This window comes from Ceratocystis lukuohia, assembly GCF_044167205.1.
Source record: "Ceratocystis lukuohia strain C4212 chromosome Unknown Supercontig4_pilon, whole genome shotgun sequence".
Taxonomy (NCBI): domain Eukaryota; kingdom Fungi; phylum Ascomycota; class Sordariomycetes; order Microascales; family Ceratocystidaceae; genus Ceratocystis; species Ceratocystis lukuohia.
Genome location: NW_027263523.1, coordinates 2,716,119 through 2,729,257, shown reverse-complemented (window position 1 = coordinate 2,729,257; position 13,139 = coordinate 2,716,119). Strand labels below are relative to the sequence as shown.

The 13,139-nt window shown below is 49.9% G+C and overlaps 5 protein-coding genes across 5 annotated transcripts; 1 reads left to right on the top strand and 4 right to left on the bottom strand.

Annotated features, from left to right (window-relative positions):
- Positions 1-279: 279 nt before the first annotated feature.
- On the bottom strand, positions 280-2,305 carry HOO65_040635 (Macrophage migration inhibitory factor (MIF); the record flags this gene model as incomplete). Its single annotated transcript, XM_071002688.1, has 3 exons — positions 280-702; positions 754-1,236; positions 1,310-2,305. 3 exons carry the CDS (start codon positions 2,303-2,305, stop codon positions 280-282), a joined length of 1,902 nt encoding a protein of 633 aa, XP_070859478.1.
- A 1,014-nt stretch (positions 2,306-3,319) lies between these two features.
- HOO65_040634 (uncharacterized protein) lies at positions 3,320-3,862 on the bottom strand (the record flags this gene model as incomplete). Its single annotated transcript, XM_071003042.1, has 2 exons — positions 3,320-3,340; positions 3,506-3,862. 2 exons carry the CDS (start codon positions 3,860-3,862, stop codon positions 3,320-3,322), a joined length of 378 nt encoding a protein of 125 aa, XP_070859477.1.
- A 772-nt stretch (positions 3,863-4,634) lies between these two features.
- HOO65_040633 (Macrophage migration inhibitory factor (MIF)) lies at positions 4,635-5,597 on the bottom strand (the record flags this gene model as incomplete). Its single annotated transcript, XM_071000698.1, has 1 exon — positions 4,635-5,597. One exon carries the CDS (start codon positions 5,595-5,597, stop codon positions 4,635-4,637), a length of 963 nt encoding a protein of 320 aa, XP_070859476.1.
- Positions 5,598-7,043: 1,446 nt separating this feature from the next.
- On the top strand, positions 7,044-8,675 carry HOO65_040632 (histidine acid phosphatase; the record flags this gene model as incomplete). Its single annotated transcript, XM_071002761.1, has 3 exons — positions 7,044-7,456; positions 7,523-8,480; positions 8,562-8,675. 3 exons carry the CDS (start codon positions 7,044-7,046, stop codon positions 8,673-8,675), a joined length of 1,485 nt encoding a protein of 494 aa, XP_070859475.1.
- Positions 8,676-9,403: 728 nt separating this feature from the next.
- Positions 9,404-11,743, bottom strand: HOO65_040631 (putative negative regulator of differentiation 1protein; the record flags this gene model as incomplete). Its single annotated transcript, XM_071000697.1, has 1 exon — positions 9,404-11,743. One exon carries the CDS (start codon positions 11,741-11,743, stop codon positions 9,404-9,406), a length of 2,340 nt encoding a protein of 779 aa, XP_070859474.1.
- Positions 11,744-13,139: the final 1,396 nt, after the last annotated feature.

Sequence of the window (13,139 nt, the reverse complement as noted above, 5' to 3'; positions counted from 1 at the left end):
TTTTTCCATTTTATATTATATCTTTCATTTTTCTCTTCTTTTGTTGGAGTTCATTTTCATTTTCAAAATTTGTTTTTAGTTACTGTCTTGCTTTTATTGGTTGGTAGTTTGGCTCTCACGGGTTTTGTTTCTCTTTAGTTTTAATCACATACTTCATTTTCTTCTTCTACTCAACCATAACACTATATTTGTCTTCTGTGCTTCTTCTGTCTCTGCCTTCACCTCTATTGGAACTGCTCTCTCGGAAAATCTCTTTCCTCATTCTTTTAAAAAGCTTCTTCACACGGGTGGTACGTTCTCGTTCTTCAGCGGCGATCCATCTCCCTTGACTCGGCGCCCAAACATTAACGAGACAAAGCTCTTCTTGCTCTTTACCAAGCGGTCATTGTCTACCCCTTTCGCTTGTGGCTGTGGCTGTGTCTGTGCTGGTCTGGGCGATGGCGTTGGCGATACCTGCATTGGTGATGTCACTACGCGACGTGACGGCGTCCGGGGTGCTAATGGCATGCGCCAGCCTGGCGACCCTCCAGCTTCCGAGTCGCTAGTAGCATCTAGATATGCGCCATTAGCAGCAGTCACGCTAGTGCTCAGCACTGCGCGCTTACTATCAGTGCTGTGGCGTGGTGGCGAGACATCGTTGATGTCAGGGTTGGCAGAGGACGAGACAGGGTCCATCATGACGGGGCGGATACCGACAAGCGACTAGAAACAGGTCAGATATACACTATTGTTGGGGGCTTTTTTATGACGTACCTTCATCTTCAACAGGCTGCGGGATTGCTTGAGGTCCACAGGTTTTGCCTTGACAGGTGTGGTGGGGAGGTTCTTCTTTGCAGGCGAGACAGACCTGGGCTCGCGCTCATGCTCGCGCCCACGCTTAACCTGATGCTGCTGGCGTTGGCGTTGCAACTCCTTGATCTCGTTACGCAAAGTGGTGTTATTGTGACCAAGACACTCGTCAGGCACTGCGACAAAGCGTATAGTGCCGCGTGACGGTGGTACAGTGAGAGTATCACGTAGAACGCGCTGGAGGAGAATGGTGTTGCGGCGGTTGGTCGCCTCTAGCACCTGGCTGGGCTCGGCGTATAGCGTGAGGATATAGGCAGGGTCCATAGAGCCTCCATACACCATGCAAGCACCATGACGGAGAGAAATGGCGATGCTTGAAACGGGGCGCTTGTAGCGCTTGGAGATTTGGATCGTGAGCTCTTCAAGAACAGGGCATTCCTTCTCAATCTAGAGCGATTTGACCAAAGTTAGAGACCGTACAAGGTTAATAGAAATAAAAAAGCAATACAGAGTGGCTTACATGTACATTTGTCAACAAATCAACCATTACCATGGAGGTCTGACGTATAAAGTCTTCATCTTCTGGAGGCTCATCTACGGCATCTATTCCATGAGGCGCATGCTTGACATCTAATTCTCCCAGGGTGTTTGACATGGGCAAGTTGGAAAGCTGCTTGCTTAGAGATAGACCCATATGATCAAAGGATGCCGACAAGGAGCTGTTGCTGCTCTGGCCATAGATCATAGACCGAGGTTTAATGACCGACTGGCGGCTGACGCGACCTGTGTATTCATGGGTTTGGGGCACCAGGGGCATTCCATACGCGTTAGTAGACATCTTGATACTAGCTCGGGGCGAGATGACTGGAGGAACCTGATGCCCGTAGCCTAGGTTTAGAGGTAGTAGCTGCTCTTTTGCAGGATTGCCGGAAACCCCATCTTCGTTGACAGAATGTAGAGGCATGCCGTTACTATGAGGGCGGAGCATAGGTGGATGGCCCGAGGCATGGCTCATGCGAGTGGTGAACGAAGGTTGGCTACCAACAGGAGGTAGATGCTCATAGGGGGCTCCTCGACCAATAATACCATCGCGGATGCGATCTTGGGGGTTTCGAGCGAGAACAAGAGCATCCTCTGGGTCGATCTCGCCTCTATATCCGTCTTTGTAGGCACATGGTCGGAGAGGGCACGGAACTAGATCATGAGGGACATCTGTCCGCGAGAGGCTAGGAAAAGGAGGGTCAGAAGAAGGCGTCCCAGGAGGGGGGCTAGACAAGATGGGTGAGATTTTCTTCTTCTCCGTGATTGTGCTAGTATCAGTCTTAGAGTTAGAGACTGGGCTGTGTTCCGGGCTAGTATGCCATTCATCGAAGTTGAAGCTGGTCCGGGTTTGCAGCTCTTTTTCTACGGGGACAGTAGCACAAACAGCCGGGAGCTGCCTAGAAGAGGCACTGAGAGCTGGAGTAGCAGGCAACCCATTATCTGTCAAAGACGATGCCGACGAGTGCTCAGACATTGCGAATGGTAAGTCCTTCTGATCAATCCTGCCCTAGGCGAAAAAAGCAGAGAGACCTAGAGTAGGCCAGGCTTCTCGATATATAGTCACTACCAGTGGTGTGTTTTCAATGCACCAAAATATGTCTACCGTCGATAGCAAACAGTAACAGATGAAAAGCCAACGGATGAAATTAGAATTGTAGCAATACAACCACGCAACCCGTGGACATGTATCAATGTGAGGAAGACTAGGCAAAGCGGAGTAGAGAAAACTAGGTCACTGCGAGGCCTCTTCGGCTATCCGCAAAATCGTGGCGTTTTATGCAAACTTGGTAAACAATGATCAGAGTAAGAGGCACAATGCGAGTATTTCCCCGAGATTGAAGATATAAAATGCGCAGCAAAAAGTCGCTGGTAAAGCTCCTAGTAGTGTAAGTATAAGAAGAAGCATTGGTGAAGTATAGTGGATGGAGAGTAAGGCTGTGGGTGACGTGTCGTAGTTAATCGCAGATAGAGAACCGCGTACCTTCCGCATAAAACGCCTTGGTGCGGGGATTTCTGTCAAAGATTTCACTTCCTTCCCTGCGATACTGGGGGAGGTGAGGGGAGGGGGTTAAGAAAGGGATATCTTTTCATTGCCATGAAACAACATGGGAATGCCGTCATATATACAATTTATCGCATGTGTGTGTACTATGTCCCACCGCCTAGTATAAGTAATGACCATCTCTGTGGCTTCGCCCAGGCGTCTCCTATTCGGCCTGGTAAATCTCCAACTATCCTAGGCGCTAGCCCTCCGCTCGCTTATCTTTGGAATCTCATTCCATTCGGATGGTCTCACTTCTCCGGCATCGAGCTACGCCACCGCCCCGTTTTATCCGCTACGAAGCCGAGTAACACCACAGACATGATCAGTACCTGCAGCGGCATCAGCGCCACAGCCAGGCCCGCAGTAGCTTTGGCATACAAGCATATATCACCAAAGTGCGGCTCTGATAACATGCTGACGTGATTCCATTTGCAGCTCCATGTCTCAATGGTATCTGCGGAAGCGCTATTACCCGTGTAGTGCACAATCACAGCGCTCATCGCACTAATGAACGAAAGCACGGACACTGCGGCGCTAGCCCCAACAGTAGTATGAGAGTTCTATTAGGAGGGTTGCATTGTTAGCATATCCGTCGCTATCTGGAGAATAATCGCGGGGTAGTCTACTCACTTTCTGGGCCTGGTCGAGGGCTATGGCCACGGCACTGCACACTGTCACTACAGCACCAGCGACAATCATAGCAATGGTTGGGCCAATGTTGGTATTGGTGGGCCATAGGGGTAGTAAGAAATTGGCAGCCAGATGGGTTTCATTGTATATGTGTAGGTTCCTAGCTGAGAGGCCAATAATGGTAATTCCAGCAGCCAAAGAGAGTAGGTTCAGGCTTGAGCGGGCCCTAACGAACAACATAGCAATCTTGGCTGCTATAGGCTGAGGCGAGGGTACAGGAGGGGTGGGAGATGGTGTCAGAGTGCCACGGGAAGAAGACTCAAATTCGGATGGTGGAGGTATCTCTTTTGTGGACATGGTGAGAGAGGAGGGTGAAGACCAGCAACAACCGAGACCAAGAAGAAAAGAACAAAAGAATAAGAAGAAAACAAGAAGAGAATAGAATAATATAAGAAAAGAACACTATAAAAGAAATAAGGGAGAGGATGTAATTAAAAGGTCTCTGGCTTCAAGAATTTCTCTTACATCTTCAAAAACAACTGGATGTTCTGTCCTTCATATACCCCTCGTCGCCCACTAGTTCTTACTCATATCCTGTGCTATTTTTATCTTGTCAGCTTTTCTCTTCCCGTGCGCCAAAGCTTGTGCAACAAGCAACCTAGCCTAACCTCCCCTTCTCCTATACGCTCCTAGACGCGGCCGTCCGGTCGACCCCATCTGCAACAGCAACACAAAGCAACCAGCAACTATTCACTCATGCAAGTTCCAGCCTACCAAACACAGCAAGTTACGCAAAGGTAGACCATAATACTCCCTGATTGGTTGTATGTCAGTTATATTCCTCTAGCAGCCCCCCTGTAAGACATGCTGGATCCTGTACAAGTTCTCATCCTCAAGCGCCAAGGACAGCCAATCACCAAGCAGGGCCATAGGATTTGTTTTCTATTAATAGATAGATCAGCAAAGAGAAAATTGTGAAGCGCGGAAGCAAAACCGTCAGGTGAAAACCAGGCGGTTAAAAGTTGGAGAAGTAGGCAAGCATTCTACCATGTAGAGGCTTCTTTGGAGATGACAGGGTCCAAAAGAAATGAAACCAGTAACCCTAGTAACCACATCCAAAACCCTAATATCATCCAACAGGTCGCCTTGGCTTCTGGGCCAAGCTCTTTTCTAACTCCTCCATTTCCCGTTGGATCTCATCTTCACGCGCGTTGACCCTGCTATATTCGAAATCCAGCAAAATCGCGCCGCCATCATCGCGAATGAGAAAGTTCTCGCAGTGTACATCACAATGGGCAATACCTAGGAGATGCAAGCGCTCCAGTGCTCTACGGCACGCGCCCGTATCGCCCTCAAGCTCCAGAGCTTTTCCCATGGCACTATCAGCAAAGGGACTGTGCCTGCAGCCTCCAACAGTAGCCCCAGAGACAGCAGGCCTGCGCGCATGGCGCCCATCAACCTTTTCTAGCACAAAACCAACGGCCCGGCCCTCGGGATCGATCACATGGCCTAGAAACTTGGGCGCGATGGCGGCGGCAAGCCCGAGGCAGGCGTCAATAGTGGGTGAGCCGCGTGGGCCAATAGGGGCCGGTGGGCGGAACTGTTCGATGCGGTGGTACACGGCGGCTTCGTGGGCTAGGAGCAACATCTGTCCTTCAGTGGCGGCGACCTTGACAACAGCGGAATTCGGTGGAGAGTTAGCGGGGCGCTGAGGAGAATTGGCCTGTGCTAGGGATGGAGCATGGTTCTGCGGCGGCCAGATGCACTCAACAATGCCGGGGCGTAGCTCCTTTATAGGCTGCAACGCCGACATCAACACTTTGTTGGGGTGCCATAGGGGCGCGAATGGCGGTTTTATGCACAAAGAAGAGTCGGCAACAGCTGGTGGCGGTGGAAGGCGCGGCAGGACGAGTGGCGTGGGTGAAATAGGCGGTGAAGATGGTAGCGGAACGTGTTGGGGAGAGAGCGGCGACGAGGGTACAGAGGACACGGAGGATAATGATGCGCGGGTTGGCGAGAGGCAGGGTGGGTCCATAGTTGTGGCGCATGGACAAGCTGAGAGCTGGCGTGGAGAAGAAGATGGTGAAGGCATCGTGTAGATGTGAATATGAGAGATTGTGGTAGTGCATGTGAAGAGAGAAAGAAGAGGCGGGGATATTGAAGAGAAAAGAAGAAGAAGGGAAGACTGGGTCAAGAGACCAAAAGCCAGCAAAAAAATATTTTTATCGTAAAGGGCAGGAGCAAACGACGCCGACAAGACACCTTCCTTTTCAGTTTCTAGGTGAGCGTTGGAGTTGAGGACAAAACGATCCTTCCTTATTGAGGCGATGACGAAATTGAGGTTGTTCGGCCGACAACCAGATGAAAGAGACAGGCAGATAAATCCATAAATAGAGGATAAGGTAAAAGAGGAACATGAACAAGAATATGAAAGCTGCAGCTTATGTATAGGGAATAGTAGTCATTAAGACCGACTATTCTTTTGGGGTCTTAATACCATTATCTGTAGCTCTAATCATACTTTTGGCTCCTTGTCAGTATTTCTGCTGCCGGCGCTATACATATATTTGAAGATCTTCCCCAGTAAACAGTGCAGACTTCGAATATACTGACTGAATGAGGGTGTCTACGTGAGATGGCTATTCCAATGGTCAAACTGGTCACAGAGCAACCGTGACTCGATTTGTGACTCACTTACAAGCAGCTGTAAGCTGTTGACTGTCCCTAGACAAACTTCCAAATCCTATTAGCTAGGCTTAGCAGGGGCATGTGTAATGAATAAATGACTAGATTAGATATCACTAAAACAAAGAGTCATTGGATTGATTTGTTCCTGTCATTGTTTGTGGGGTTGAGCAGTAAACATTGCCTATTATTCGGATCCGGCAAGTGTCGAGAACCCTTGGGGACAAACCCTGATAGCTTTTGTGGCGCCCAGTAGTGTCTGTGGCGCCGAACTATGGTGTGGATGACCCCACAGTAGACGTCAACAAGGCGACCGATTTTTGGCGCTTGCAAACAGCACCTAAATGCTAAATAGGATCAAGCCCCCTAAAAGCCCCTGAAGAAACCAAACAAGATGTTGGTACCCGAGCACTGTAGCTACCCTATTCCCACTATATCCCACTCCCAGGCTTGCTATGACCAATGTTTCGTTGAGGACATGCTGTGAAGAGCTGCTCCCCCTAAATCCTCAACACACCCCAGGCTTTTTGCTTTTCGCCTAGCAACTTCGCTCTTGTCCTTCCGCCTTCCTTTTTATCTTTCTGTCTTCATTTTTATGCATGCCTCGGCCAGCCCTCCAGGCCTATCTCTTTCTCTTACTGTCTCACGTTCTCTCTCGCCTGTCCCTATTATCCCATCCTTACTCTCTTTTACTTTATTGATTTTCTCTAGCGTTGTCTCTTGACGTCACTGAATTCCGTTACAGCACAGCTTCTAAACCCCTCCGCCCCCACTAAGCCCGAACTGAAATCCCGCACCCAATAGGCCGTCGACCTCCAGCTCGGCCATCCCACAATCGCACTGTCCTATCACTATGACATCGCTACCACCATCGACTCCATACTCGCCCACTGAGTTAGCTCGGCTTTATCCGTCGTCTCTCGCACTACAGCAAGTCCACATCTTCCTTCGCCATGGTGAACGCACACCTGTGAAGCCGCGCCTCGCTCATCTCAACCATCCCTCACTATGGCCGTACTGTCGATATGCACGCACTATCCGTGCCGCAATCAGCCTTCCATCACCCACATCTGCTCCAGGGTCTGAGCCACTTACAACGGACTTCCAATGGCAGCGCAAATTTCACATGCTCTCTACTCTCGACGATTCGTTCCAGCCATATCCGACTGTTGCTGGAGCTCCACGTGAGGATCTCTGCGCTCCTGGGACGCTAACCGATGCGGGCCGCGCCAGCACTCATGCTCTCGGCACACACTTACGCCAATTGTATGTGACTAGCCTTGGCTTTCTGTCTCCACGGCTTAATCACGCGGGTGACTTAGCACTACGCAGCACTAATGTGCCACGCGCTCTCGAGTCTCTCCAGCATACTGTCACAGGGCTTTACCCACCTTCCCAGCGCGCTCCAGATCTGCCACCATTCTCAATTGCGCAGGCTGCACCGGGCGCCGAGACACTAGTACCTAATAATGCTAGTTGTGCTAGGCTACGTCAACTGTTCGCAGCCTTTAGCGCACGCGCCGCACAGCGGTGGGACGCATCGGCCTCTGCTGAAAAAGTGCATATGCAACTAGAACGACACCTAGTGGGATCAGCGGATACGCGCGACTCGGCGCGCATCGGTATAGCGTCTCGTCCTTCGGCCCTCGGTGTTTTGGACACCATCAATGCAAGTCGCGCCGAAGGCACAGGGGCTGCCACGCGTCTGCCGCGAGAGTTCTATCACCCAGACGTGCTGACTGGTCTCGAGGCTGCGGGTATCGAGGAATGGTTCTCATTGTATTCCGAGAGCGCTGAGGCACGACGGCTTGCATCAGGCCCGCTTCTGGGTGACGTGGTAGAAGCACTAGTGCGCTCAGCTGAGGGCGAGCCGGCGGCTGCAGACATAGGCGGCGCAGACCTACACAACAACAGTCAGCACGTTCTCGGGCCCCAAATCACTCTCAATGGGTGTCACGATACCACGCTTGGCGCACTTCTCAGTTCTCTTGGAGCATTTGATGGGCGCTGGCCTCCGTTTACAAGCCACATTGCCATCGAGCTATTCCGCGCAGCTGATCAACCGGCACCAAAGCCGTGGACCCAGAGTAGCGGCTGGCTAGCGGCAGCAGGATTAGGCGGCAGTGTAGAACGAATCGGACGCTCACCGACATCGCAATTAGTAGGTGCGCAGAAGAAAGTGCTAGACGGCTACTTTGTGCGCTTGAGGTATAATGATCGATCGGTCGTGGTTCCAGGATGCAAGGCTCCTAATAAGCATTTGCCGGGTGACGAGTCGTTTTGCACGCTGGTGAGTCAACTGGTTGGGTTTGCATCATGTTAATCTTTGTAATTTGTCTTGCTAACAAAGCTGTTTGTGTGTTACATATAGGCCGCATTCAAGGAAGTTGTTGACAACATCACGCCAAGCCATTGGAAAGCAGAGTGTGAAAGCAATCTCGATCAACCGCCCATTCCGAGTAAGCCTGAGCCAGCAGGTTACTAGACAAGCTTCTTTCTAGTCTCGGATTTCTTGACAGGATATCGATGCTGCATGTTACCCATCTATCTATATACTAGCATCTCTGCAGCCTCATTTACCGTGTCTTTGTCGTTCCTGGACTCTTTATTTTATTTTGGCGTTCATTGATCCTCCATCTCCATATTGCACCTCTTGTTTGTGGTTGGTCCATCCGTTCTCGATATCTCTTTCTATTATTATTATTCATGATCACAACCAGTATAGCACATATAATAAATATAATAATGACATGTATATAGATGACCAAAACGAAAAAGAAAAAAACTGAGGCTGCGCAATATAATTCGTGCAAGGGAGAAACGTAGATATATCAAAATAATAAATGGCAAATAATTCATGGCTTGGAGCCAGGTCAACATCCATGACTAGTGATTAACCCCCAAATAGATTTCAAAAAATAATAAAAAAGGACAGGGAAATGTTATGTAAAATAAATAACGATATGGCAAAGGACACACAGAGAAAGGAAAAAGGATGAACAACAAGTTTGAAGTGAAAAAATATGAAGCAGGAGAAGGACAACAAAAAGGGAAGAAGGCCAAAAAGGTGCCGGGTGTGAAAAAGAAGACCCCGACGCCGGTCGATTATAAGGCTTAAAAGTATAGCAAGAGAATATAAAAGGAGCTTATGTAAAGCCACATTCGAATTTTGGCACTAGAATCGCTTGCCAACCTGGGCATCATATGACCCATCTAGTTGGCAACCTCTTCTTCAACCCATCCATTCAGGCCACCCTGAATAGCCAGGCCAAAGCCAGTGCCCATGCCCCCGTAGCTGGCCTGATACTGGTGGCCACGACGTTCACCGCCTTCGGGACCACCTGAAGAGCCACCAACAGATCCAGGCGAGGCAACGCCATTCTCAAACCCAGGAGCTAGAACAGGCAGGCTGACAGCGCGGTTGTGTGAACCACGTGAATTAGGGGCCAGTAGGCCACCAATAGTGGTAGCGCCACCAGGAGCAGCAGACGTACCAGGGGCCACATTTCCGCCGAAGCCACCCTGCACGCCAGCCTCAAGCGTAGCCTCATTGGGAGAGGACTGGGCTGTTCCAAAAAGAGCGGCTTGCTGCGCAGCTAAAGCCTGATGCTGCTGAACTTGCTGTGACTGCGCCTGGTGGGAGACATGGTGCAGGTACATGGTCAAGGGGTTGGCATTCTGAGCAAACAGCGTAGCAGTAGGTTGGGGCGAGGAGCTAGTTGTAGGAGAGCCGCCTCCGTTCTGCGAATCACTGCTGACAGGAGGAGGGGAAGCAACACTGTCTGTGTTAGGAGACTGGCTAGCGCCAGCTTGCATTTGGCGGGGAGCATTACCGCAACGGTCCTTGCCGAAATTGACCTTAAACTTCTTGTACTCTTCCTTGCTGCGAATAGCCTCAATGGCCTTAATAGCATTGGCAATGTTGGTGAAGTTGACAAAAGCGCAACTCTTTTCACGCAGAGCATTGACGAGCTCAATCTCACCATACTCAGCGAAATCAGTGCGCAAACGCTCCTCAGTCCATGTCTCATCCAGATTGCCAATGTACACATTACGCGAAGCACCTCCGCTTACAGCCAAGGCAATGGCCGGAGGCAGAGCTCCAGAGTGCTTTCCCCAGCCAATCTTGAGGCGGCGATTGTGGATCATTAATCCCTGCAGGTTGCTCAAAGCATAGAACGATGCAGCAGCAGTGGGGTCAATGAAAGTAACGAAGCAAATGTGCTTATCGGGGATATAACGAACATGGTGCAAGAGACCACCGCGGATTACGTTGCAGATCTCTTCCAGAGTGGTTTCTGGGTGGATATTACCGAGATAGATAGTACGGTTACCCAGATTGTTAATGCCACCAGCGGTAGTAGCAACGGCAGCAGCAGCGACAGACTGATGAGCTAAGGCGCTTGAGATCATGTCACGGTCGGCGCCAGTCAACATATGAGCATGGCCAGGGGCAATTCCCAAGTATTGAGCAGCGTTTTGCTGCTGAGTCTTCGAAACATACGCACAACGGTCCTTGCCGTAGTAGACACGGCGGGGAGCCTGCCACTTAGCTTCCTGAGGCAGCTGGGAAACGGCCTTTACGGCGTTCGCAATAGATAAGTAATGCACAAATGCAATGTTCTTTTCCTTGACATACTTGACCATGTCAACGGGACCAAACTTGCTCATGTCCTCGCGAATCTCTTCCTCAGTTACCTCCTCAGGCAGATTGCCCAGGTAAACGTTACGCGAAGCGCCAGACTGCTGAACAGCTAGGGCTACAGAGGTGGGAACTTGCGAGGGCTTACCCCAACCAACTTTGATATCCTGACCCTGAATGCACAACTTCTTCAAGATGGCATCAGAGTGGAAGTGGGTGGCAGAGCTAGCATCCAAAAAGGAGATGAAGGCGCAGTTCTTGTCAGGCAGAAGACGGACAGACTCGATCTGTCCACTCCGGACATGGTTCAAAATTTCCTCCGCAGGGGTATCTGAGGGTATGTTTCCTAGGTAGACAGTGCGACTATTTCCAGCCGCAGAAGTGGTCGAAATAGAAACGGGCGAGGTAGGCTGGGCGGACATGGGATTGTAAGAGCCCGAGGGCGACTGAGCGTTGAAGAACTGAGGGGCACCGTAAGATGAGGGTGAGACCAGAGTCTGGAAAGCCTGAGGGGACAGCGTCTGCGGGACCGGACTGGTCAGGCCGTTGACAGCCTGCTGTTGCTGCTGCTGCTGGAAGTTGAGGTTCTGGAACTGGGGACTAGCAAAGCTAGCAGGAGTTCCGGGCTGGAAGGGACTTCCAAGGAGCAGCTGCGATGGCAGCAGTGGTGTGAACTGCATGTCGAAGGCAGTGCCAGGGGTAGTCAGGTCGTTGGGATTGATAGCCTGAGCTGGCTGGGCCAACGACTGAGTGTTGATGGTAGGGACAGTGGTGCCCCGGCGTGGGAGACGCTCGGTGAAGCTGGGTACATTAGATGCAAAGGCACCGTGGGAAAAGCCAGTCTCGGAGGTAGAAGGCTTGGAGGCGTGGCCAAACCGAGGACCGCCATTTTGGCTTGCGAGATCTTGCATACTGTCGATCAAGAGATAAGGGCGGAAATATGAGCGAACGGTGCAAGAATTTATTGAATGAGAAATTTAAGCCGAAAAAATATAGAAGGATGATTCAAGAAAATAGGCAATATGACAGAAACGAAGCTCCAGTCGCGAAGAAAAAAAGAAAAAAAAAAGAGAAAAAAAAACAAGTATAGAAAAAAGGGGGTTTTTAACGGAAGTGGAAGAACAAGTTGGTCAGGCAGAACAAATGACTGCAAGAGCCAGCAAACCAAGTCAACAACGCACGAAATAGGGCGGCGATATGAGAAGGCAAAAAAGGGGTCGAGTAGAAGCGAAAGTTGAAGCTTAGGAGTTATGACAACAAGATGCTTGAAGTTTAATTCGCGGGTATAGACGAAGAGAAGAAATGCGAGACGAAATGCAATAGATTTGGAGGAAGCGGAGGGAAGAGAATATCAAGGCAGAAGCGAGATCGCGGCGATGAAGAGAAAGAAAGGATAAAAAGATGTATATGCCGTGTAGTCAACAACTGTCAGACTTGGGAAGAAATAAATAAATGAAGAAGGGCGAGGAAGAAGAGAAGAAGACCAAGGCGATGAGGACTTGGTCCAAATGGGAAGAGAAGGAGGAAGAGGAGAGACTTGGCCGTAAGAGAAGGAGAAAGAGAAAGAAAGGAAACAAGAAAATAAAGAAAAAAGAAAAAGAAGAAATAGTAGAAATGAATGGGAAGAAGGATAAAAGGGAAAACCCCAGACCTGGATGAAGATGCAGGAGACAAGAGAAGGAGATGCGGTGAGGTTTTAAAGAAGGAGAGGATAGATTGCAGAGAACGAAGAAAAGGGCAAAAGTGGGGCAGGCGGCCAGGCAAGGGCCTCTAGAGACTTGGTGGGAAGGGTCGAGAAGAAGGAAGGTGCAAACAAGAGGAGTAGAAAAGGATAAAAGAAAAAGAAAAAAAAAAAAAAGGATAAAGGATAAAGGATAAAATGACGAAAAGAGCATGAGCCTCCAAACAAGAGGAAAGAGGATACAAGGCAACTACAAGGAGATGAAGAGCAGAGTCTGGGATAAAGGGTGAGCCACCCCTCTCATCCTCTCTCCTAAAAGGATAAGGGCCAAGATTCAAGATGACACGCACCCTTTTCAATAGGCAGGGCAAGGACATGAAGCTGCAAGGAGTTTATGTAAGGTAAGGGTTCGCTATTGCTGTATGTGCTGCGAAGGGGCGGCGCGTTGTAAAGTAGGCCAATCTAGTAGCGAGCAATGCGACGGGGGAAGGAGCATAGAGTTAAGCTGAGCAGTAGCCCTTTCTGCGCTTTCAACGGACGGAAAGATAATACTGCTTTATTTTATCTCTCGTTGTTGCATTGATTCTCTATTTCCTGTATGTTCCATCCAGTCTTAGCCTCTTATT